Consider the following 24,004-nt stretch of genomic DNA (forward strand, 5'->3'; position numbering starts at 1 on the left):
GTAAATGTGAAGACTATTTTGTTGCACCCTCAAATAGTCAACAATCTGCAGTATTAAAATATAGATCTGAATCAGAAAACAAATTAAAACTATAGCAGAACCACCCTGGCCCAACCAGATTCCATGAGATTTTGAGAGTTATGTAGTTTAGGAGCTACCTAGCAAAGCTTATTAAGTTTGGATAGAAATGTTCGGTTACGAAATGTAACAGTGGTGTCCATTAAAGCACTGATGAATAGTTTCCAATATGTTGCACAGCATAGTATTTTAAACTGAGTAAGTTGTCTTGTAAGCATGGCCCAGGGCTAGGCCCAGGGTGTTTTGCTGCCCTAGGCAAAACTGAAAATGCCCCCCATTGGCATGCATGGTAGCCTGGGGAGTAAAAAGAGGTAGGCAGCAGTGGTTGTGGGTAGATCTACCACCTGAGGTGACTGCCTCATCCCACCTTATGGGTCTGCTGGCCTTGGCCTGGCCCCATAGCAAAGGGATTTTTCTGATAAAAGAATAACGATTTCCATGCATTTGGACCAACACCTATGTTAAATATAAAGAATAGTAACGCCGAAGAGGAAAAATAAATCAGACATTGGAGCCGAGTTGGAAGAAACCATATTCAAATATTTATATCCATCTTTTGACCCCCACAACCAATAATGGCTGGTTTCTAAACAGCAGAACGGTGCAGATTGGGTCTGAAAAAGTAACACTTTTTTGTGCACCAGAAGCAGTCTGTGAAACCAACATCTGTCTTCGTTTCTCATTACCACCAACAGGTAATTAATTTAAATGAACGAGACGCAATATGCAAACCATTACTAATGGCCATTCCCAGTTACTAATGACCTGAGAGCTCATTACACAGTGAATGATTTGGAGGGCCCACCTTGGCATTTGGAGTGGCCTTGATGGTCCATATGCAGTCAACAGCCTGCCCAGGCTTTGTTTTCTCTTCTTGTTCCACCTGACTGGAGCGCACAATCCCATCAGCCCCCGAGAGCTCAAACTGGCAATCTAAAGCGAGGCAGACACAATGTGCTGTCAAATTAAAGGTAAGAGAAATTTAAAAATGTAATATGCAAAAGAGATTAGTACTGCAATACTAGACCTGGGATGGGATTTAAAATACCTCCTAGGTATGTGAAGTCAGGATCTGTAATGAAGAAGAAAAAACATGATGATTGGCCTGGGAGAGCTGAAGGTTTAAACAGAAAGAAGGACCTTCTAGATGCCAAAATAATAATAATAATAATAATAATAATAATAATAATAATAATAATAATAATATAGTACACTAGGATACTGAACTGAGGGGAGACAGGTTCCTTATCACTCAGTTACATATGTACCTTACATTTCAAGCTCTATAATATGACTCCAAACAGTCATGGCTTCCCCCAAAGCATTCTGGGAGCTGTCATTTGTAAAGGGTGCCGAGAGTTGTTAGGAGGCACCTATTCCCCTCCCAGACCTACAATTCACAGAGTGGTTTAACCACCAGTCCCTCTTCCCAGGGAACTCTGGGAATTGTAGCTTTGAAAGGAGAATGAACATGCACACAACTCTAATCATATCTGCATGGTGTGTGGATTTATATATAAAATGCCAGTTTCCACATGTGTATGTGGAGTGAGTGAATGAACAAGAGAGAGAAGCCAATTTCCCTATTTAAGGATGATTTTAAGTTTCAAGGCCTACAAGACACCCTGTCATTCACAATCTTGGTTTGAAATCTCTGCTTCTGACATTTGAAACTGGATAGCTGCGTTTACCCTCCTACAGTCATGAGCACAAGAACATTAAAGAGAAAGTTCTGTTCCATGATTTTTATATGCAGCCTTCAACAATAACCAATTCTGAGCAAAATATATTGGGTTAATATTGATTTACCCAACTAAATTCAACACCAGTTGGGCAGAATCTCTAACAGGCAAAGAAAGAAACAGCATATATTTTTTTTACCTGGTATAAACGAATATTTTGCTTTAAATCCCTGTCCTTCTAGTTCTTCATCTGAGGTAAACTTTATCCACATAAATCTCCCTGTTGACCTAATTAGAGTAGGGCTTTTTAGACCACAGTAGCGATCAATGAGTGGGGAGAAACCAAAAGGTCCATCTCGAACTTCGAGGTGATCAAATCGACATTCAAATGAAGGCTCTATGTAGTATGGTTCATCAAAGGTTAGCTCTATTCTTTGCCGTGGGGCAGCTGTGACAGAGTAAAAACAATCTAGATCAATATAACTTTCAGCAACAATGAATTAAAACAATTTCCAGAAAGACGTGAAGTTTTGTATTTCTCAGCATAGGTGTGGGGTTAATTGGTATTGCAGTCCTAGCATGAATATAAATATAGATCTTCACAAATAGAATTTAAGATGCCTACACATAAATTAAGTCTGACTGACTTCAATGGTTTTAGCTAGTTGGGCACAGGATTGCAGCCTAAACATTATCCAGAACATGCACACAAATGACACATGTGTTAGAGGCAAATGAGCGCCATGAGTTGGTTGCCTCTAGATTTGATGCTTTCGTTCTGGAATTTGTCCCATGCTGAAATTCTTAAAAAGAAAAAAACACAAAGCAACTTTCTGAAAAAACACCTCTTTGGACATTTTTAACCTATTTTACATGAATAATTCACAAGGCTGCAAAAAACACACACACCCAGAACAAAACCTCATCAGTTTATGTAACAAAGTAACTGAGCCAGCAATAAACAGAAATAAACCTAATAGCTAGGATATTACTCTGATTAAAGCACTTGGTTTATATTGCAGGTTCATGCCAGCCTGAAATTCAAGATTTCTTCCAAAATACTGACTCATTCAAGTGTCAGTTTCAATATGAGATTGCAATGTTCAGCAAGGTGGAGGATGTAAACATCTCCGGAAGAAAAAGCTGAATGCAAGAATGCACAGTTAGATAGGCTGTACCATTTCATTCGGTCGACTGGCATGCTATATTCATTACATACCTGTAAATACACCATCGTGGAACCCAGGGTGGTACATGCAGAGTTTTCCCAGACACTTTCCCATCTAGGGTCAGACCTGATTGACTTCTGCTTGGTGGTCTTTCACACTACCAGCTGGGTCTACTCTTGTATTTAGTATTATTAACAACTTGCCTTTGGGAAGGTCATCAGCAGATCATTAAAAGATTATACCCATTCCATGCTTTCTTTCCCACTTCAGAGGTATACTGTCTCTGAACATTTAGCAACTCCCCACTGCTGACAAGTGGGAAACCGCAACAAAATGTTACAGTGCATTTCCAATCCCTAACAAAACTATTCTTGTTTAGGGTTCCAACTGACTTAGAAAGGAAAGTTTGTAGTGCTTCCTGGAGCTGCTTACAGAAAGTATCCTCTTGGTACTTTCTCTTGCTGTACAATATATGCTTCCAGGCTTAAACCTGATCACTTTATTGCTGCATCTCATGGTGTATATGTGTGTTCCTGGTGCAGGACAAAATTGCCTTTTGCTTTTCCCCTCTAATAAAACTTCTTCATATTATAGAGCATGGGAGGTTGAGGTTGTAGAGGGAAGGCAGTTTTTCTAGCTCTGCAATACATGTTTCACTCCCCTCCTCCAATCCTGAAGTTATTAAGTTCTGAAACACTTCATTTCTGTGTTGTATGAAAGCTCAGAAAAGCGACACTACACGTTTTACTTTGGGAACATGACATTTAGCTCTCTATGGGAAACGAAGCCAGCCTGCCATTGTTCTTCTTCGGTTTGCCTGACGCAGCTTGGAAAAATCCTAACCAACCTCCTGGTATCCACCTTTGTATCTTCAAAGGAAGGCTCAGTTTGTGCATCACATTAAACCATAGTTAAAAATAAATGAGCACAGTGTGCTGGGGTATGCTGCTCATTAGTGCCCACTTCACTCCACCCCAGAAGTGGCTCGCTGGGTAGGGCACACGCTTCCTAGCATGTGGGTTGTTGTTGTCTATCAGAAAGGAAAGGGGAGAGGCAGTGGGGAGGTTCAGCATGGTGCAAACAAACCAGCATGAGCACTGGATTTGCTCTGCTGGTATGTTTGCACTTCACTGACCCCCTTGCTGCTTCATCTCTTCCCCTGCTGGTAAGCAACAGTAACCCATATGCCAGGAAGTTACTCTTGACAAGTCACTTCTGCTTCTCCCCCATTCTCCTTAGCCATACCATGTTGGAAACAAACCAGAAGCTGGCTTAGGGTTGTCTGCGAACCAGTGCTTGCAGGTTGTTTCTCTCCAAACATGAGGGGAAGCCAGGGTTTGTTTTTGGCTTACTGTTCAGAACTCACTTTTCACATTCTAACAGAAGTTCTCAAACAAACCACAAGTGCTGGTATGCACATACAGCTTTGGAGATAGATACTGTAAAAAGCAAAGTTTGCACTTTTTGTTTTGTTTTGTTACAATGTGGAAAGTGGGCTTTGTTTTCAGGTTTTCACTTATTTATTTAAAGGAACAACTCATTAACCAGAAAACCCATTATTCCACCGCAGGAAATAACATGGAAATGAATTACCAAATTCTATATAATTATAACATTAATTAATACATTAGTATGGCAACATAAGATTTATTTTTTCACAATGTTCCAGAAGTACCAAATTTATGCAGAATACATAGTAAACATTTTCAGATAAGGGGGACATGTGCAACTGATTCAATAAATTTGAGCATTGTATAACACATACAGTAGAAAGTCACGTAACAACTGTGTACTTTTTCATATGAGCACCAAAGTCACACTACATGGACCAATGCATCATGAGTATTATGGGGTATTGTGGTATTACACTTTTAAGCATGCACAGCCCATTGAGCATGGTATAACAGTATGAATGGTGTGACAGACATGCTTTTTCATTTAAATGCCAAATGTGCACTACTCCATTGTGATCATTTTGAGATATGGCTCAGTGTGGTGATGCACATGTGCCGCCAATTCAATATTTGAGCATGGTACAACACATAGTGAATGAAGGTTATATGAACACCGTTCTTGAAGTCCCAGTTAAGGAAGTAATTAAAAACACAAGGATAGCTTTGGAGAATCATATAGTTATAATTTTTAGACATTTTAGGCATAATAAGCATGCACAAAGTAATGTGTCTATTCGTTGCGTATCAGGGTCATAGAATCAAGCAGAAATTTGGGTAATATGCTGTGAAAAAGTGGTTTCGGTTTTTCATTTGTTAAAATTCAGTGCTGATCCAAGATTGTTTCAGATGATCAAACTGGAGCATTTCCCCTCACAAGAGCAGAGGGCAGTGCATAAGACCAGCCTTTTCCCACTTGTAGCTCTTCCCACCCCTTTTTATGCAGTCACAAGACAGTTCATAAGAAGTCAGGGAAGTTAAGGGATTATTGGCCAGAAAGGCTCAAATAGTCCAACATCCATCTGAATCCAGCCTAGCTTATAGGGGAAGCATGGGCAGGCCTTGAAAATTGTGCTTCGCCACTGATGCAACCATGATGGTGGACTTCCTTCTTTACATGCTACTCAAAAGAAGCTCACCCTAGTTCATACAAGGAGGGAAAGGTTGAAGCTCAGTGGCAGACCATCTGCTTTGCAGAAGATCCCAGGTAGGGCTGCGAGAGACCCTTGCCTGAAACCCTGGAAAGCCACTACCAGTCAGTGTGGACAATGCGAAGCTAGATGGACCAATAGTCTGATTTGGTATAAGGCAGCTTCTAATGTTTCCATTTTGCAAACATCTCCTTTCTTGTCTTGTCCAGATCAGTCCAGCTGCTTGTTCGGTTATAGACCTGTTTGATGAACCTCTCAAATGGTATGCATAGTTTCTTCTGGAATGTTAAATGGGGCCCGTACACCAGTCTTAGTGGTACATCAGCCATAGGTGACAGAACATTCCATCTGGACCAGGGTATCATCTTTGCATGCCCAGCAAATGATGATACAATGCTGCATCCTGTAAGTGCATGGGATATTGGTGTAGCATGTGATTTCCCAGGCTCAAGGCAGGTGCGATTTGTAAGGAGCAGCCAGGTAAACCATTCCATGGCTGCTAGAGATGCAATGAGAATCTTGATTTCTTCAGACATGAAAAATCAGGCATGGTCCTACTTTACCGTCTAATGAAGGAAGTCCTTCCATTTTCCTGGTTCAGGTAAAACCTCTACAACATTCAGTTGCATTTTTACTTTCTGGTCTTGCTCTGGTTGTACTTTGGCAGAAAAGGCTGCTCTAGAGAGGTCCTGTGCCACATCCTGGCATGATGCACTTCGTAGTTGCCCAGGTCATGTGGCATGTGCATACATGTGCAATACAACATGCCCCCATATCTGAAAATGACCACAATGCATTTAGTCCACATTTGGGTACAATTTTTGGTGCTTTCATGAAAGAAAAGGGAATGGTTGCTGTGGAAAGATGAGCTGTGCTGCCACACTTAATGCCAGAAATACATGGGATGCTGTAACTCAGTCTCTCCACATTATTTCCTGTAGTGGAAAGATAAGATTTTCTCTGGTCAAGACAATAATCCTTAAAAAACAACAACACACACAAACTTACTTTGCAACAAAAACTTTGTGCAAGCATCATTCCTAATGCCTTTTCTGGGATTTGACTCAGTGTAGTAAAGAGGAGTGGGAGAGGAACAGAGGAGACAGTAATGACCAGAACACACTGCTCATTTTCATGAAAACTATAACCATTGTGCACCTGTAACATTGAAACTGGATATCTTTATCTGCCTCAGCTGCAATAAAACATGTCTCTCCCGTATAGCCACAGCAGGCGCTGTAACCCTCCTATGGTCTGATTTTAGCCCTGATGGTGCATTCCTCTATTGTCTCTTGAGACAGACAGATGCCAACAACAACTGATTTAATGTGACTGGATATCTGGATATGGTTGTGTTTTCTTTATGGGGTCCATTGCGGTATGGGGGCTTCATGTGAATGAAGAGTATTTTCCTGTATCAGTGTTTGAAGTCGGTAGAGAATAATGTATGTATGTGTATCTCAGACAACATAGTAGCAATGATAAAAATACAAACGCTGCCCTTGCTTAGTTTAATGCTTTGTGGTATTTTCATTTAGAGTCCAAGTGATTTATTTACTCAATAGTTGCCTAGATACCTGGACTGTTGTTTCCCTGGTTTTCTTCCTAATGATATCAATATTTGTTGAAAGATATTTGAAACCTCTGAAACTCTAATCCCCACCTCCAGAATACTCACTATAATCTCCTTGGGGTATTAGAGAGAATAATTAACCCATCGTTCCATGAATTATTCTAGTCCTGTTTAGAAGTTTAACTCTCACCCTCCCTATCATAGTCTGGCTAGAACAGGTAGTATTGATATTTCAAGGGAACCCTTCACTGGCACCAATGGAAGCTCCCCCTGAAAGGCAAATGCTGCCCTCAGCTGCCCTCAGAGAAGCAATTTCTACTGGATGGTAGCAGGGAAAGAGAGAATGACAAAGTTCTGCAGTTGCTATTTATTTATTTAAACAAAATTGTATACTGCTTGTATGCAGTTAACAAAAATATGAAACAAAACATTAAAATTATTAATAAACAGTTATTTAAAAACATCCACAAGATACAGTGGTGCCTCGCAAGACGAAATTAATTCGTTCCGCAAGTCTTTTCGTCTTGCGAGTTTTTCGTCTTGCGAAGCACGGTTTCCCATAGGAATGCATTGAAAATCAACCAATGCGTTCCTATGAAAACCGCCTTCAGACCAGGTCCGGGGACAGTCTGTCCCCCGACCTCTTCTGAAGGCCGGCTGGGGGGGGGAGTCTTTGCTTCCCCCCGCCTGCCTTCCCGGGACAGCGGAGACTTCTCCGCTGTCCCGGGGCGATTTAAAAGCCCCCGGGAAGGCAGGCAGGGGGGACAAAGACTTTTGCCCCCCGCCCGCCTTCAGAAGAGGTCCAGAGGGCTCTCCAAGCTGTGGAAGCGCTGCGCACCTTCCCCTCTGTTCCCGGACCTGTCCTGAAGGCTTGCGGTGGGAGGAGGGCTTTCCTCCCCACCGCCAACATTCAGAATGCTGTTCTGAATGTTGGCGGTGGGGAGGAAAAACCCTCCTCCCACCGCAAGCCCCGGGAACAGAGGAGAAGCGCTGCGCACCTTCCCCTCTGTTCCCGGACCTCCCACCGCAAGCCTTAGGACAGGTCCGGGAACAGAGGAGAAGGCGCGCTGCGCTTCCCCGCTGTCTCCGGAGATTTCCCTATGGGCTTTCGTCTTGCGAAGCAAGCCCATAGGGAAATTCGTCTTGCGAAGCCGCTAAAAAATCGGAAAACCCTTTCGTCTTGCGGGTTTTTCGTTTAGCGAGGCATTCGTCTTGCAGGGCACCACTGTAATTAAAATCAACAATAGGTAAAAATAGGGCTGCCATATCTTGTAGAACAAAAAAGAGGACAGCCCGAGCCGCTGTCAGCCCAAGCCGGGGAAAGAGGCACATGAGGCCATGGCGGCAGCTACGTGCCTCTTTCCCAGCTTGGGCTGGCAGTGGCTCTGGTGTGTTGTCAGATACCTGCCAATGCTTTCTGGATTTTGTTTTATTTAGATGTCACTAAGTTGTGCTTAAGATGTTTTAAACATGCATACTTTCCATCAGTGGAGTACACAAAGATGTAAACAACAATGTCAATACCTTCTAAAATATAGACACACTCCTGGTTGGGTGGGTAGAAATTAGGGAAGTTTGGTGAAGCGAAGTGGCCTCCGTTGCTTGTCCGTACCCAGTCGCTACACTGGGTAGTTGCTAAGCGGTTACCTCCAATATTCTGCCCACCTTTTCAGAAGAAAACACAAGAAAACAATTCATAATAATTCCAGGATATGTCCACAAACAACAATCCCCCTCAGAAAGGCAAGCTCTGGGTACTGGTGCGAAGTCTGTGACATTTAGAGAAGAGTAAAATCTCGTTCGTAACCAAGTTCCAAAACCACCCATTAGTCTGAGACGTGAGGATAAGGTCAGTTTAAATCGGAATGAGCAAAGATCGAATTCCTCAAGGATCTCAAAACCACACTAAATGTGAGCATATCTCTAAAGGGAAAGTGCTTGTTTCTTAAAACTGTTTGATCTTCAAGGCCCAGGAGTCAGCAAGCTTTTTCAGCAGGGGGCTGGTCCACTGTCCCTCAAACCTTGTCGGGGGCTGGACAATATTTTTTTGGGGAAAATGATGCAAGAGCCCCAAGAGCCCCAGTGGCTGCTCACCTGTGTCTTGTGAGTGGCAGGGGCTGGAGGCAGCGGAGAAGGGACGATGAGCAGAGTGCAAACGGGCTCCGGAGAGGGGCTGCTTAAAATGGCGGCCGCTCGAGCGCTGCTGCTGCTGCTGCTGGCACCAACAAAGCCCAGCCCCCTTCCTCCTCTAGGCAGGGCGGAGAGAAGTCAGGAGGAGGGAGGGGGGGAGGAGGTGCCAGCGCCGAGGAAGGAAGAGGGAAAGAATGGCGATCCACACGGTGGTTCCCGGACCGTCCGCGGGTTGGATCCAGAAGGTAATTGGGCCTGATCCGGCCCATGGGCCTTAGTTTGCCTACCCATAGGCTAGACCGATCCCACAGAAAGGGCTCCAAGATTGCCAGAGCAAAGACTCCGCTCCATGCTGACGCTCAGAGGAAATACTGTTGCTCAGAGGTGGAAAGGCAGCATGCTGAAAAGAATGGGCAGTGTTGTAAGCAGTGCCCATAACTGAGACTTCTGTTCCCTAGACAATTCCTCAAAGATTTCTAGAATTTCAAAAAATGTATATGTTCCACGTTTGAATGCTCACACCTTTAGAAAAAAAAATTAACCCCATCCAAAAATTAAGAATTCAGCTAGTTGTTTCTTTTCTCTACAGGAAGGGACTGCAATCTGCTCTTCCTCCCCAAAGACAGTAGCTTTGAAGGCAAAGGTACATACAATGCATATAAACATCATGCAAAAAGGCTTAAATGTCAACTTATTTCCAAGAAAGCAAGCCAAGTGCTAATTACTCAGCAGTGACTTTCCCCCCACGAATGCTTCTTACTCGAATGCTTCTTACTCGGGGAGCAATTAACACACACAGCATTGCCTTGTGAAAAAAGTTAATTAGCATAAGCCTTTAACAACAATATGCATGTGAACGTGTGTTGAATTGAGAGTTCTTGTTCTTCAATCTCTATGGTCGTGCTTGTCACAAAACCACCCCAGATATGCACTGTGGCCACAAGCTCCCCACTCTTCTCATTGTGCACCAGCTTCAGTGCAGAGATCCTGGTTCACATTAAGCCAGAGTTCCCTGTAACATCCGAATTGGGTCCCTCCAGCTTAATGTCAGTTAGCTAACAAGGATAATAAGCTAGGAACAACATTTAAAATTGCATTTTTAAAAAAATCAAACTTTTTATGTACCGACATGTAATTACAGCAAGCGTTCTCCAGAGAAGTACCTTGAGTCTTTTGGGCCACAGCAATTCCTTCCACGACAAGTATAGTTATCAAGAACACTGGTGAGAAAAACAGAACATAGATCTATAAATATATCAGGAGGCACTGTATCTTAGCTTCACACCCATCCTGTGAGGCAAGTTTGGGTATCTCAGAGTAACTGGATCAATATATTTATTTAGAAGGGAACACAAAGTAAAATCCCTCAGCTACTTCATCACCGAAACAACTCCCTCCCCCCCACTACAACCTTAATTTTCATTAAGTGTTGAGTTTTTCTGAACCAGTAAAGGGACCAGTGCTGTAAAATTCCTCTGGCTATTATGCCAATACTTCAGTTAAGACCGCTTTCTGAGATTAATTCAGTGTGTGTGTTTTAAACAGCAAATTACATTGAATAACAATTTCTGTACAGAAATGGCCCTGTATAATCAGCATTGATAATAAAAAAGGATTAAAGACATTCATTATGGATGGCTGTGCCATCCAAGAGATTATTGATGGCTGTGCCATCCAGCTGATGACTGTACCATCCAAGAGAAATCTTACTGAGACAGTGGTGGCTGGTACCCATTGATTGGGACTGGTAGGGCAGAAGACAGGGAAAACCCACAATGGGCAGAACCAGAGCCAACGACAAGCAGAGCCAACCAACTCCAGTTTTGTCCTCCTCTTCCTCCCTGCTTCCAAAGCTCCAAAAAGATACATGCAATGGCTGGACAGATCAATGACTGGAAAAACACGCTAATAAAATTTTGCCATATAGCCAAATGGGCCCAACTATGTATTATTTTTTAGTCCACGGGTAATCTCTTGAGCTTCTGATCACTCAGTATTCATATTTAGTAAATTACGAACAGCAGGCAATATTTTGGAAGAGTAAGTTTTTCATAGTGTGAAAAACTCTGGTAAGAGCTCTTCTGTTATATAATGTGAGTTATTACTTTACAGTGCAGCCCTATGTGTGCCTACGCAGAAGGTAAGTACATATAGGCACAAGTAAACCATGGTCTCAGGTAAGTGCATATAGGACTGCAGCCTGCTTTTTATTTTAGTAATTACCTTTTCCCCACTGCCAGTTTCTATGAAAATAACTTTGTTACCCAACGATATCTAAGCAAGATTGCTTATGTTCTGCTTCCCAATTTCCTTGATAAGCTTTCCTTCTGTTATTACTCTCTCTTCATAAGGTGATATTTTCTAAGCCACTGTGTGCAGAAAGACTTTATTCAGATCCCAATGAGCCTGCAACAATATTGCCCTGGGAAAAGTTCTGGGTTTGCACCAAACCTTTGGAGGTCTTCATTTTGAAGAAGTAGTACATTGAAGCACTATGTGTTTCTCTTACTCCACCCCAGGCATTGCCCCTTCGTTGTTTCAGACACATGATCAGAAACAGAATCTCTGTTTTACTCATCATATGATCTGCCATTTTCTGTGAGGTCAAAATATTGTCTCTGCAAGAGTGCAAATAGTATGATATTGAACAAAATGTATATTCTTCTCTGACAGCTTGATTTCCCTCTCTCCAAATATCAATATTATTGTTCCTGAGGCTATTTTGTTAATAATCGAGGTGCTTCATCAGTGCCACACTTCACTTTCCCTAATATATGTACCAGCAGCCTTGTGGGACATCTTTGGGAGAAGAAAAGGCTAAGGAGTAAACCCTACACAAATCCAGAGTGGAGTCCCTAAGGCGGTTGGATGGTGTCTTGTACATCTCCTTCCAGCAACTCTTGCAGCCAAGCTGGTGCCAAATGTATTGCCTTGCTTTCCTTTGGACCACATCTGCAAGGCTAAGAGAGGGGTCTTGTTGTCTGGGCAACCCAGGACATCCATACACACTGCCCAGGCTTCGCACTTCAGTGCTGCTAATGCAGTGGATAGATTTCACCCCTGGAGGCACACTCTCTTGTCTCTCAACACAGATGGACGCTAACTCCATTTATATCTCTCTCCAATGATTAAAAATCTTTATCTTTTGAAGGGTTGCTGAAGTGGATTATTTAAAAAAAAAATCTCCACTTAGCACCCTTTTCATAAACAACTCTCAATCAAGTTGAAAAGCATTCAACTCTGAACTTGAAGCATGGGAAGTCCTTTTCAAAATGTATAATTTGGCAGAATATTCAGTTTATTTGATATGTACGGTATATGTATAATTTGGGATATTTAATGTGATTTGATTGGATTGTTAAAGTGGAAAAATTAATAAAAATGAATTTAAAAAGAAGAAGAAAAGCATTCCTTGCCAAAGAGAAGCCCTCCACCAGTCCAGAATTACCATGCCAATCGCACCATTTTATTGACACCTTGGTTGAGATTAAATATGCACCTAACCTACCTTGTTCATTGTTAACTGGTCATTAGTTGGGGGAAGGGTGTTTTTCAGTGACAGAGCATATGTTCTGCATCAAAAGGTCCTAGGTTCAATCCTTAGCATCTCTAAGTAGGACTGGGAAAGACCCATGATTTCAGTACAAAGCACCATCCTATGTTTCTCCCCAAACTTGGGAACTACAACTCTTCCAGCTTCCAACTGGGGCAAGGGATCTCCAAGGAATCTCCAAGGTGGGCTGCTGTGGAGATGGCAACAGCTCATGCTACTCTAGAAAGCTTTCTCACGTACTCTCCTCAGTCTCACACTATGGGAAATTCAGTTCATACCCATCCAGTCCATGTAATCCAGGCAGAAATGTAAACAAAGCTCACATTTTGTGATGGAGGCAGATAGGCACTGGATAGGCTTAGATTTGGATGGAGGGGAGGTTGTAGCCTCCACGGTAAAGGGTATCCTGTTAACAGGATCAAATGGGCATCCCTTGGGGGGCACCCCTATGTGATGTAAGTCATAGGGCGCCCCTCCTGGTTGGGTTTACCCTCAGCCCCACTTTCAGCAGGTGGGCTGGAGTGGATTAGTGGTGGCTTCACCTGATGCCTATTGTCAAACTTTCACATCTGTGACCAATAAAGTTGTGGCCTTAATTTATCCCATAAATCAATATACTGTGTTTTGTCTGGTTATTTCACCATGGGGACAGGGTGGTCTTTGGGCCTCGACATGCAATGGCTTTTTGACAAAACCAGTGTTCTGTCCACTATTAAGAAACATGCTGTGAGGCTGTTGATTGTATATTTGTGTGCTTTTGCTGAAAACTGATTACTAGGATACTCTCAAGTAACCAGCAGCTCTTGGGTTAAGGACTCCTGAAAACGGCAGCAGCATTTGCACTGAACCATCACTATCCAGAAGGCAGGTCCAGAGAAGCGATTCATCACAGATTTAGTACATGCATTAAAGTAGTATTAACTAGCATTATTCAATTAAGCCAATTTTTATATATATTTAAATGGATGTGCATTTGCATAATTATTATTCTTCAGGGGCAGAATTTCTCTTCCTCAGCATAAGTTTTTTCACTGGCTTGTCTCAATGTTCCTGCAACCATTCTGTGTTGGGACTGTGCCTCTTCAGTTTTAAGATTCAGCACATGGTTTGCACCAGATAGATGTAAAGTAGCAGTAAAACATTAGGCATCCCACCCTAGAGCACTTGAATAAGGCATCTTCAATGTTTGTTTTCGGAGATTCAGGAGAGCCTTGGACTGTTTCATGATTGCATGATTATAATCTTCCTTGAGAGTGAAATGGAAATGCATGTGAACATTATACCACTTCTCAGCAAGAAGCCCTACATAGACCTGGGGACTGAGGATAAGGCTTATCACATTGCCTGCAAAGCAGCAGGTATACCAGCATTGCTGCAGGTCTAACCCAGGACTGCAGTGGTGCAGAGTGAGCTGAGCCATCCAAGGATAGAAACTTAAATCTCAGCCAGTGCAGTTTCCTTAGGGAACTAGCAACAGTTCTTCAGCACTGCATGTAAATCTTAATCCCACCCCCACAATATTTTTTTGAGAACAATAAATAAAACTTTTCTACAGCAGAATTACTGTATAAACAGTTGTCTGCTGTGATTTGCATTATGCTTAGACTTGGGCTTCCTTCTACCTGGGTAGTACTGTAACTACTGAGCAAGGGATTTTATAGGACCCATGACTGAGAACACCAGGTGCAGTGTCATTGCTGAAATTAAGCAGGTGCTACCTTTATTATTTTACTGGATATGAAACCTCTGGGAACCCAATGTCAGAAGACATATATATATTTAAAACACAGTTTATTGCAGTAAGAAACAGAGACTGCCATGTGAATCTGAGTTTTTCCTTTTCCTTTTTAAAAAGTATATTGGATATGTGTAATGCATATATGCAAGATACATGTGTTTCTTAAAAATTAAAACACAGAGTAATTGATACTACCAGCACATGACTTCCTTGATATCTCACTGTGTTATGAATTTGTTTCCTGGGTTATCATCAGTCTTGCTTTTCTTTCAGCTTTTTGATGACCCACATTTTCTTTTTCTGAGCTTCCCCTCACACTCATGACTCCAAAGCTAAAATGGTTTGTGGTCCTCTATCCCTAAACAGTAGACATCAGGTAAGCCTGTTGTAACAAATTAATTCTCAAGGCCTCTAATATATGTACAATGTAGTCCAATATGTACAATTTGAATGACAGGATTATTTTGGTGTAATGCTTTCTTTTCTTTCTCCTAGCACAGCAATTCCCAACTGGGAAATCATCAAAGACTTGCAAGTAAAGTGTCAGGCTCAGCAGGAAGTGTTGCCTCTACCATGTACATTGGCAATTATTTGTCTATGTTAGAGGAATGGTGCAAGTTTTGGCTGTCTGACATGGTTGCATGTCATGGGCAGGTGCTCACAGAAACTTCTTTGAGGCAGGAATTTTTGAGGTGCACCTCTAATTTGTACAGGGATTCTTTAAAACCACTGATACAGCCAGCAAGGACTACTATAGTCCAGATCTTGTTGAACTACAACTCCCATGATCCCATGCCATTGGCCATGCTGGCTGGGGCTGACGGGTGTTGAGTCTGACAGCATTTGGAGAGCCACAGGTTCCTCATTCCTGTACTACAGCGATACTTTTATTCTGACAAATGCTAGACGACTGATAAGATATACTGCAACGTATGTAGAAGACAGCACACTCTGCAGACCACTTTCCTGCTAAGAACTGAAGTACGAATTGCATGTCTTTTATGGCCATGTTATACAATGGTCCTGGTGTACTTAGCTCCAGAAAGTACGTTCTGCAATCCTACACTCCCATAAAAACCAACACTTTGCATTTTGTACTCTGTGACACCAAGAACATGTGCTTTTTGAACTTTTCCTACAATATTTCCTAACCCTGGTCTTCAAATGCAATGCATTATAGATTTCAGACTGTGAAATGTGGGAGAGATCACATTTTTTAATACTGACCAGCAATTTATTTATTTTTTCAAAACAACCACCACTGCCATGTAAGTTGAAACCTGGTAGAGTAGGTAGGAAACAGGCTGGGCTTGAACCTTTCCTCCTGGTGCAGTAGTTAAACTGATAGTTTTGTACACAAGAACACAACTGCAGTTTGAAGTGGCACAGCCCACTCTACCGCCTCCATTTTGCGACCTGTATAAACCAGGCTTCAGTTTCAATTACAAAGTGAACATATAAGCATATCTGGGCCAAATTAGGAGCTGGGGAAATACAATCAGTCTCCTTAACAAAAAGTCTTGGGGCTGATGTGTATGTTTTGGACTGCTATGATAGATACAGATCCATGCTTTAGAATAATTATTCCATTTTCAACCCCTTCCCCAATGAACTTGTACCACGTAACTGCCTCTTCGTACAGACATCCATTTCCTTCCTGCAGCCAATGCACGTAGAAGCTCACAAAGTCTGTCAAACAATGCTAATGTTTCTTAAAAGACATTGCTCCCTCCCTCTGGTTTAAGCATCAGACAATGTTTGGTTCTGCTCTAGCCTTTCAAATTCCCATATGTGCTGGAAGTTCCATTAGTGTTAATCTATAGCAAAGTATGACTTCCCAACAGACGGTCTCCCATCTGCAACAGATGGTTAACTGCTTTCCTTCACTACTGACCTACTCTGGACATTGAACAAGCTCCATAAAGGAGAAAGTCGTATTTTCCATTATGGGTTTCCAGGGCATTGCTGAACAGCCAACTACTTACCACCAAGAAAAGAAAGGACAGAATTTCAACCAGTCTCTTGGTTTCTAGATGTTGCTGTTAACGGGTTCAGCTGTTTACTGAAGAACTCTGGAACTCTGCCAAGTGGGGCAGCCCTTCCATGAAGTGGGTAGAAGGTTGGCTGCTGCCCTCTCAGTGTGTCTTACCACTCCCAACTTGTGATACTGGGCTATGGAGACCTAGTAGAACATAGATTGTTCTGATGTAAGTGTAGGTGACACAATTTATGTATGGTGGCTTGTATTCAATATCAGACATCCTCAGAGAAGACCCGTTGTAATTAGTCAACCGAAGTTAATCATGCTAACTAACTTCAATAGGTCTACTCTGAGTAGGACTAACATTGAATGCAACCCAGTGCTTATAAGAGAGCCAGAGTGGGATAGTAGCAGCTAGAGTGTTAGACTAGGACCAGGAAGACCAGGAAGACACCTGGTCATGAAACCCACAGGGTAACCTTGGGACAGACTGTCTGTCTCTCTAACTAACCTACCTCACAGGGTTGTTGTGAGGATAAAATGGGGAGGGAGGATGTATTGCACTTGAGCTCCTTGGATGAAAGGTTTGATATAGGTGCAATGACGGTAATAATGATTATAATAATGAGAACCCGCCCTTCACCCAAGGGTGTGCTACATAAAAGTATTACAGAAAACAAATGAACAGCAGAACACCAAAACAGTAGAGGATTCACTAAAACTTCATCTTGCCCTACCCATCTCCAAATACCTGGAGGGGGAGGCATATATTCATCTGCCAACAAAAGCTCTACAACATCAGTGTAGGCCACACCTCACAAGAGAGAGCATTCCAAATAGTGATGGCATTGCCTGGATTGTCCCACAGAGCTTTGCCAATGGCTCCAATTTCTCTTGACAGCATGCTACTACCAAGGATAAACACACATCTGGAGGGACAGAAGCCTACAGGGGTGGACCTTTCTAACAATCTGGCAATGAAACAATGCAGAGAGTGTCTGGGAGGCTTTATGTAGTGCTGTGGGCATCGAGGAAAAATATGGTGCTTAATTATCTGTGATTGAAGATGGAATAGTACTGAGAAGTCTGTTGGATACAGGTGTGTGTGTGTGTGTGTGTGTGTGTGTGTGTGTGTGTTAATGCTAGGTTCTGTATTTTCTACAAAGCTTTGAGGATAAGGATCCATGTGAAGGAGAGAGTATTCTGTTCCATTATGCTCTAACAACTGCACAGGAGGCCTCTTCAATTAAGCGGGTAGGTCAGTGTGTTCTTCAGGGTTCTGAATTACTGCTAACAGACATCTGCATCGGATTCTGTAAAACTGCACTTTTGGTTTCAAACCATACCCTATGAATTCAGATGCTCTCTGTCTCTCTGCCTTGTGAAACTGTATCCTTCAAAGCTGCACTGCACACACAAAGAGTGGGCGGTGTACATGTGTCAGTTCCATGGATACTGCAAACAGATCTGGGACTGTTTAAATACCATTCTGTGTTTGGCTTGCACACTCCTGAAAGAACTGGAGCTTTATTATGTGCAGCTGAATAAAGAGTACTAGATTCTGATGCAAGGAGAAAGGAGATCTTTCTGACTGGGATGGTAAGTAGAGAAAGAATGGGTGATAAGCTCCCCTGACACAACACACTGCTACTTCGCAGAAGAAGGATGGGATGGTCCACCTAACCAGGACAAAATTATGCCCTTGTTCACACACATGACGCTAAGCCAAACCAAGGTATAGTGTGCATGAGCTTCTGGAGAGGAGACTGCGGCTGCTTTGCTCCCCACCCCCCAATCATTTTGCTGCTATGTTGGCTTACCATGCCATCTGAACCTAGGCTCATGGTTGAGCTCTCTCCAGACAAACCACAAGCTGCAAACCATAGCACAAACTCAGGTTTCTGTTCATGGTCTGTCTGTGAGAGCTGAACCATGAGCTCAGGTTTAGACAACATGCTAAACCAAACCATGGTTTAGCTCAGCACAGCACAGTGGCAAAACAACTAGAGACAGGGGTGCCAACTTGAATAAAATATTTTTGGGGTGGGTAAGCCCCGCCCCACTTCACTGATCACATGACGTGGTCACACACACCATGGCTAGGGAGGAGCAAAGTGGCCACAATCTCCTCTCCAGGAGCTTGCATGTTTGTTCAGTCACACTATGCCATGGTTTGGCTTAATGTTACATGCAAATTGGGCCACTGTATTGGCGGTATGGCTCTTCAGCTACAACATACACTGCTTTTACATCTAGCATGTGTAGGTGAGTTGATAGGACTGATACACAGCTGTCGTTTTACACAATGTGGGGGGGGGGGAATAATAAAACCCTGGAAGACAAGACAATACCCACAGAATCCCATACAAGAAATATGCAGGCTTCTTAACAATAATGCACATTTAACATTCCAGGCATCCGATCACTTTCAATTGACAGTGATAAGTCTATTTACTACTGCTGCCCCTTTATTGCACACTTATTTTAAGAGAAGGAAAAAGAAAATCAATGAACATCAATGCTTGTTTCTGTGGTACGAGCCTTTTTGGCATTCTGAATTAAGAGGGAAAACAAAGGACACCACAGGCTACATTTTTCAGTGCCACTATCCAGCAATTTCACTTCTTTCACTGCTGCAGCTACAGAAACAAACCTCCTGGAGGATTTATAAAATCTGATTGGTTTTCACTAAAGCTCATGTTGATTCTATAAATAGTTGGAGCGCTCTGTGTGTGTGTGTGTGTGTGTGTGTGTGTGTGTAGCAGAGAAGCGTACGCTACAGCATAGCTAAGTAGCAGATAAGCAGCCAATTACAGCAGATAAAGAGGCAAGACATTTGGGGTTTTTTCCAGACCAGACCCCATCCCATTCGCTTTTGTTCACACACCCTTTATATTTCCCTTGGCATCTCCCTTTTTGCACCCTTTCACTACTGGAAGCCCCCTTTCTTTTATTCTCTCTCTCTCTCTTTCTGCCATGCTTCTGGAGATTGTGAAAACATCCCCGCTCAGTCCCTCCGACTTTGGGCAATAATATAACAAAAAGAAAGCAGTGCTGCAGACACAAACTTCAAGGAAATAATTTTCTATTATGGTTCCTCTCTGCAGTGCTAGAGAAACAAAAAAATAAAAATAAAAATGATGACCTAGCAGCCAAGTCCTAACAGAATGGTTAGTGCAGGCACTGTGGTCTAAACCACTGAGCGTCTTGGGCTTCCCAATCAGAAGGTCAACAGTTTGAATGCTCACGACAGGGTGAACTCCTGTTGCTCTGTCCCTGCTCCTGCCAATCTAGCAGTTTGAAAGCATGCCTGTGCAAGTAGATAAATAGTACCACTGTGGCGGGAAGGTAAACGGCATTTCCGTGCACTCTGGTTTCTTTCACGGTGTTCTGTTGTGCCAGAAGCGGTTAAGACATGCTGGCCACATGACCCGGAAAGCTGCCACATGGACTGAAAACGAGATGAGCACCGCAACCCCACAGTCGCTTTTGACTGGACTTAACTATCCAGGGGTCCTTTACCTTTTACCTTTTTTTTTACAGTGCATCAGATCAAATGTCATGTTTGCCAACCCCTAAATTAAGCCCGGGGGGGGGGGGGCGGTCTGGTATCTTAAAATGTGGCACAAGCAAAGATAAACAGGCTTTGGGGGTGGGGTGGTTCAATCCTATTCTTCAGTTTTGTCTGTTACACTAAATAAGTGCAGGGGGTACAGTACGGGCAAAGAAAGTGGACCATAGGGAGGACTTTTGTCAGTTTTTCAATAGTCACAAGATGCAGACTCCCCTCCCCCCCCCAAAAAAAACCCTTGCTAGTTTAGAACAAAACTGCTGTGAAGAGTCACGGGGTTTAGCTTAAAAGTTTTTTTAGGTTAAACGGAACTTGGCTGCGATATTACGTTTCTCTCTCTCTCTCTCTCTCTCTCTCTCACACACACACACACACACAGGCTGCTTCATTTGGACATCAGGGTTCCCTACAAGCCATAAAACGGAAGCTAAACGATGAAAATTCACTACAGTATACATGATGCAATTATCACTTGCTTTATAAATCACATTAACCTTTCTTTCCGGGGGGGGGGGGGCTGCAGACACAAGGACTGGAAAGTGGAACTGATAGCAATCTATAAAGTGGTTATTGCCCCTGCCTCGATGGTATCATATCAGTGCTCAGGATCACCCTCGCAAGGTTCAGGTTGGGAGTAGTGAAATTAGGACAGCTGTAAGCACCCCTGACATGCTCCCTTCCTTTGCAGGTCCCATTCCTTGGTGCAGTAAACATATAGGTTTTTCATATATCTATAACATGCTTCGGCAAACTAAGGCCTGGAGGCTGGATCCGGCCCAATTGCCTTCTAAATCTGGCCCACGGACGGTCCGGGATTCAGCGTGTTTTTACATGAGTAGAATGTGTCCTTTTATTTAAAATGCATCTCTGGGTTATTTGTGGGGCATAGGAATTCGTTCATCCCCCCAAAAAAATATAGTCTGGCCCCCCCACAAGGTCTGAGGGACAGTGGACTGGCCCCCTGCTGAAAAAGTTTGCTGACCCCTGATCTATAACTATCCATGAACACACACACACACACAATTTCACAGCAACATAGAATTGTAGAGTTTGAAGGGACACTTCTCCGCACTTCCATTTAATCCTCACAACAACTGTGTGAGGCAAGTTAGGCTGAAAGGCAGTCATTGGCCCAAGGTTACCCAGTAGGCTTCATGGCTGCATGGAGATTTGAACCCTGGTCTCCCAGGTCCTAGTTTGACGCTCTAACAACTACACCACACTGTCTGTCATATTGGTTATGCTAGGCTTCCCCAATCTGGTGCCCTTCAGCTCTTCTGGGATGCAACTCCCATCAGCCCCAGAATCATAGGGCCATGCTGCCTGCAGTGGAAGGACGTCCAGTGTTCTTAAAGCAACCTCTACCAACCTAGTGCCCCCAGTTTGTTTTGAACTACAACTTGCAGTCAGCCCCAGCCAGCAGCTGTGCTTCAGGGCACCAGTTTAGGTAAGGATGAGCTATGCAGTTACAGTTGCTACAGTAGCGAGCATCTATTGCCAGTACAAACTTCTGCCTGAGAGAGAAAGGAAGAGAAGCAAGTGTTTTGCAGTAACAGGAGGATTCATTGGGGATAGCAATTCAACAGTGGTAGCAATCAGTCCTTGAAGAATGTGTTTCTCCTCTCTGTCAAGTCCAATGTAAAGCCTGTTTAATCTCAAACAGTTATAAGGCATCACTCTTCAAAACTTGGCATTGTAGCCACAGGGGCTAAGAATTTAGCTTTAACATTCCGAATTTTATTCTTATTATTTAAAAAGTGGTGGCAGTAGTAGATTCGTAACTGGCATCAAACTAGCATTTCTGGCCAATGATCTTGAGTCATTCTTCCTTTCATTTTTAGAGAATTCTGACAATACCATCACTAGACTTTCACAACCATACCGAACGCTATATACCACCCCTCTTCCCAGTTGCTGGGAAGAGATCACAGGTTTACAAGCCATCTAGCAGAAAAGGGAAGGGAAATCTCCAGCAGAAAACCTCAGTTGCAGTCAGGCAAGTAAAAGATACACAAATAGCATCCTATTACAGTGATGAGGTGTGCTATGACTATTTTAAAAGGGGGTGCAGTATGGACAACAATATTTCACCGTGTTGTCCCCAAAGTACTGATGCCTCAATTTCACCAACCCTGTACACAACTGGGGGAAAGGCACAGCACATCTGCTGTACAATTCTATATTCCCTTTCCCCAACAGAACAGTTTGTGTGTGACTAGAGTGCAATCTCTTTGTGCGAGAAACTGGAAAGGTAGACAACAAATTATACTGATGGGTTGTAGTCACCTAAGTTTTACTTAGAGTAGATCCAACTAAATTAATAAATGAAAGTCATGTTCATTCATTTCAACAAGTCTACTCCAAGTAAAACTTAGCTGAATGCCACCCAATATTAATTAAGATGTGTGTGTGTGTGTGTGTGTGTGTGTGTAGAAAAATAGCACAGATCTTAATTGGCTACCTCCTCTCCCATCATCTACTTCCCATACACTTGATGAACTCTTGTGAACACTATCCCTGATCATTTTCCTATTCTCTCAACTGATTTTAAAGTTTTTATCTTAGAGAGTTAAAACCCCATCCAATTCTGCTCCTAAAACTATATATAAAATTGGTTCTGCAGAAACTGAAGTCTTGGATAGAACTTACTCATTCTCACAACCAGAGTTTATAGGTTTTATAGTAGGGATTGTATGAAAAAGCTTCCTAGTTTTCCCACTTCTCTTCCCCTTCCCAATATCTTTTCCTTCTTTTTTTCCTTCAAGTTGCACGTTCCATAGGAACTGGTGACTGGGACTGAGTGGGGAGAGGAAATGAGGTTCCTCTTGTAGGATTTTGGGTTGGGTTGGCGATGCATGGGGCTGTATTGTGAAGAGAATGAGGTTCATTAGATGACTGCTTTAGTAAACTGTTTCTATATCAATAAATGGAAATAAGAACCACTGTTCTTTCTTTTAAGCCGCCAGCACATTATCTCAGCTAACAGTGGAATCACTGCCATATCAATCTCACCTTTATATACAATGGGGCTTTGCAATGGTTACTAAAAGGTAAAGGTAAAGGTACCCCTGCCCGTATGGGCCAGTCTTGACAGACTCTGGGGTTGTGCGCCCATCTCACTCAAGAGGCCAGGGGCCAGCGCTGTCCGGAGACACTTCCGGGTCACGTGGCCAGCGTGACATCGCTGCTCTGGCGAGCCAGAGCCGCACACGGAAATGCCGTTTACCTTCCCGCTGGTAAGCGGTCCCTATTTATCTACTTGCACCCGGAGGTGCTTTCGAACTGCTAGGTTGGCAGGCGCTGGGACCGAGCAGCGGGAGCGCACCCCGCCGCAGGGATTCGAACCGCCGACCTTTCGATCGGCAAGTCCTAGGCGCTGAGGCTTTAACCCACAGCGCCACCTGCGTCCCATTGCAATGGTTACTAGAGACCTATTATAGTTTGTTTCAGCACCGAGGCAGATGCTCTCTGCTTGCATGCTCTCCTCAGAACCCAGCAGGCCTTTAGTGAGTGGAAAATCTGGGATATTAATTCCACTTGAAGCAGCATTAGCTTCCATTCCGTGATCTCTCTGTGTGTGTCTCAAAGGAAGCTGTACAGTGAACCAAAGGCAGCTCACTTCCCAGAAATTCAGGCATTCCCGTTCTGTTTGTGCACATAATATTTAGATCATAAGCTGGAGACGTGTTCAGGAGTCTTCAGATCAATGTCTATTCTATACTGGTGTTTTGCCTCTCCAGCTGAAACAATTCAATATGCTTTCTCTTCGGTAAAGGTCAATGGGTTCTTTGCTGCTATCATGCAAGACATTTCAGAAGGTAATTTAAAATACACATAAAAAAACGAGTATTGGATATGAAGCCACAACAAGTGATATCCAGCTAAGTCTTAGTAGGCCCAAGTTACTTATGTTCATTGATTTCAATG

General features: G+C 43.0%; 1 protein-coding gene across 2 annotated transcripts in view; it reads right to left on the reverse strand.

Annotated features, from left to right (window-relative positions):
• The window catches only part of NETO2 (neuropilin and tolloid like 2), a 38,569-nt gene that overhangs the window by 8,084 nt on the left and 6,481 nt on the right, over window positions 1–24,004 (reverse strand). The window contains exons 2-6 of one of the 2 annotated variants that reach the window (XM_083750514.1): window positions 10,398–10,454; window positions 8,629–8,769; window positions 1,960–2,208; window positions 1,127–1,150; window positions 884–1,011 (exon numbers count right to left, since the gene is read on the reverse strand). In XM_083750514.1, the coding sequence (XP_083606640.1) occupies window positions 884–1,011; window positions 1,127–1,150; window positions 1,960–2,208; window positions 8,629–8,769; window positions 10,398–10,454 (599 nt within the window). Of the gene's footprint in view, window positions 1–883; window positions 1,012–1,105; window positions 1,151–1,959; window positions 2,209–8,628; window positions 8,770–10,397; window positions 10,455–24,004 lie in introns of both variants that reach the window. The other variant, XM_083750513.1, reaches the window with a different exon arrangement.

The sequence above is a fragment of the Podarcis gaigeae genome (genome assembly GCF_964106915.1).
Source record: "Podarcis gaigeae genome assembly, chromosome: 8".
Classification (NCBI taxonomy): domain Eukaryota; kingdom Metazoa; phylum Chordata; class Lepidosauria; order Squamata; family Lacertidae; genus Podarcis; species Podarcis gaigeae.